Source organism: Plectropomus leopardus, chromosome 23 (assembly GCF_026936395.1).
Source record: "Plectropomus leopardus strain MGB_pleo_1.0 chromosome 23, ASM2693639v1, whole genome shotgun sequence".
Taxonomy (NCBI): domain Eukaryota; kingdom Metazoa; phylum Chordata; class Actinopteri; order Perciformes; family Serranidae; genus Plectropomus; species Plectropomus leopardus.
This window is the reverse complement of record NC_142198.1, coordinates 21,917,983-21,920,512: the sequence shown is the minus strand read 5'-3', so window position 1 is coordinate 21,920,512 and position 2,530 is coordinate 21,917,983. Positions and strand designations below refer to the sequence as shown.

At 38.1% G+C, this 2,530-nt stretch overlaps 1 protein-coding gene across 1 annotated transcript; it reads right to left on the bottom strand.

The window, feature by feature from the left end:
• Positions 1–1,654: 1,654 nt before the first annotated feature.
• On the bottom strand, positions 1,655–2,530 carry LOC148185741 (uncharacterized). The gene has a single exon (XM_088073807.1). The coding sequence runs from the start codon at positions 2,528–2,530 to the stop codon at positions 1,655–1,657; it is 876 nt and encodes a 291-aa protein (XP_087929933.1).

The window sequence follows — 2,530 nt, the reverse complement described above, 5'->3', positions numbered from 1 at the left end:
GTTCTTTCATTTCAGATTTGCAGACTTGATGAGCCCCGTCAGCGTCATGGGACACAACTGGTCCCACCACATTTTCACCGATCCACTCCCTACACTACTGACTCCACACAGTTCTCTTTTAAAGGTTGTTTGACCTATTTTGATGACTTTTAGCAGATTGTTTACACTGCAACGGTTCTTGCATGAAACATTAAACTTTTGCTGCGGTTTGGTCTTTCGTTCACCTGAAAACGGGGCCTGAAAATGCAAACTTTTGAAAACCAGTTCCAGGGTGTCTTTTTTCGAGGGTGAGGGTGAGGGGATGTGTTTGTTTTAATGTCTTTTAAATCTGTATTGCTGTGATGTGTTGTTTTGGATTGCTGAATTTCGCTATCTACACAACAAATTTACCCCTGGGTGCAAATTAAGAATCTTTAAAAATTAAATTACAATTGCAGGTTTTAACCTTTAGAGGGCAGTCACTATGACTGTTTATGGCAATATTCAGAATTTGAGTACTTTACACCCACATGTCAAAAGCTGGACCTGAATCAATTAACTCTACTGAGCAAACGTTACTTTTTAACTGAGAAAGTAGGGTTGAGTTACTCTTTAATAAAATGTATGAGAGAGGATTAAGGCCATGTTAAAGAAAAAATAATAGATTTCAAGACTAAAGTCATAATATTAGGAGAATGATGTCGTATTTTATGAGAATAATGTTGTAATTTGATGAGAAAGGGGATATTATATTAGAGAAAAAAACATGCAGCCTTCTTTTGTCTTGTGTCCACTGTGTCCTGTGCCCCGGCGTTGTGCCACACTGTACAATTACAACTTTATTCTTGTTATACTAAGACTTCATTCTCATAAGATTATTACTTCTCCCTCATAATATTAATACTTTTTTTCTCAAACTATTACGATTTTTTTCTCATTCTATTGCAACTTTCTCTCAAGGATTATACAGGATTAAATGTTCAATAAACTCTAAATGTGTACCACGAAACTTATATAGTTATATCGAATCAATCTTAAACCACAAGAAATGAAAATCAGAATAGGCTGTACACAATGAAAGTTAGAATATATGGACAGAAGATCTCAGTATAGCCAATGGGATAAACCTTGAATACATGGAATGAAACTTAAATATAGATAGAACAAGGGTCTAATATTTGAAATAAAAATTTAAAAATGACTTCATGTCTGAATATGTAGAAAGACTGTTGGAATATATGGAAGGAAACCTTTAATTACAAGGAATCAGAATTCACACATTGAAAGCTGGAATATATGGGATGAACCTGAATATATAGAATAAAAGTAATGAATAAAATGAAATTGGAATAAATGGAATAAAGCCATAATATATAAAACTAAATTTTAATTGCAAATGAAACTTTAAGACATGGGACTGAACTTGAATATAAGTATAAAGACATTACAGTTTGAGTATATGGAGTGAAACCTGAATCGCAAGGAATGGAAGTCAGAATAAACACAATGAAATTTGAAATATATGAAATTAACCTGAATATAATAAATGAAAATTGTAATATACACAATGACAAATTGAATATATTGAATGAAATTGGAATAAATACACCCTGGACAAGTCACCTGTTTGTATCTGAAGTGATTTCCTTTAATGCAGATCTAATCTTTATCCACATCAGGTGTTGTTCTTCCAACACGCTAACGTTTCCGCTCTGTGTAGAAACAGCAGAGGTAACACCAGACTGCTGGGGAGATTCAGCCAGGCTTCAACTGTTGTTATCACACACTCACTTTCCACAAACATATGAACAACAGTCATAATCAGCCCTGCAAGACACCTCAACAACACCACTCCCAGTATGGCCATGATGGTGTAGAAAGCCCTCTTCTTTGTTTGGTCGACCCGTTCCCTGTCCCCGCCCTGTTCCCCCGGCCCTGGACGAATCAGAACGTAGAGAACAGAAAGGCTGCAGAAGACGACAGTGATCAAGGAAAGAAACGTGATGCAGAAATCCACAGCTAAGGAGCTGTTTTCGTTAAGTACGCTTGTTGCTCCCAAGGAAAGTAACCAAACACACCCGATGATGATATTTCTGATTCTGATCGCTTTTTCTCCTCTCAGGCTCATGTAGGTGACAGGATGAATGACTGCCAGGTAACGCTCCACACAGGTCAGCATGTGAAAGAACAACTCTCCATACCAGGTAAACGACCAAAGAAGGAACGCCCAAATTAATAAACGGATGTGTTTCAAAATGATACCACAGCAGCAGAGGCCGCACCCCAAGAGACCAACCAGCTCCATGGCGGCCACGTGGTAGGTGAAGATGTCTGAGTGACTCATTATTGCTGCTGTGTTGGTGGAGTGCTGTCGCTGCCATCGTTGGAGACCCAGGTGGAGGACAAGGATGCAGAGAGGGAGGACGAGGAGGATGTTTGTGATGAAAAATATTATGAAGATTAAGGAGCTCGGTCTGGTTATGAGGCAATAAATATCCGAAGGGATTTCAGGATGAAGACAGGAGTCATTGGAGGAAGAGTTTGCTTCCAT

Excerpts from the sequence above, each read along its gene's own strand:
- LOC148185741 (XM_088073807.1), bottom strand. The coding sequence starts at position 2,530 with ATGGAAGCAAACTCTTCCTCCAATGACTCCTGTCTTCATCCTGAAATC.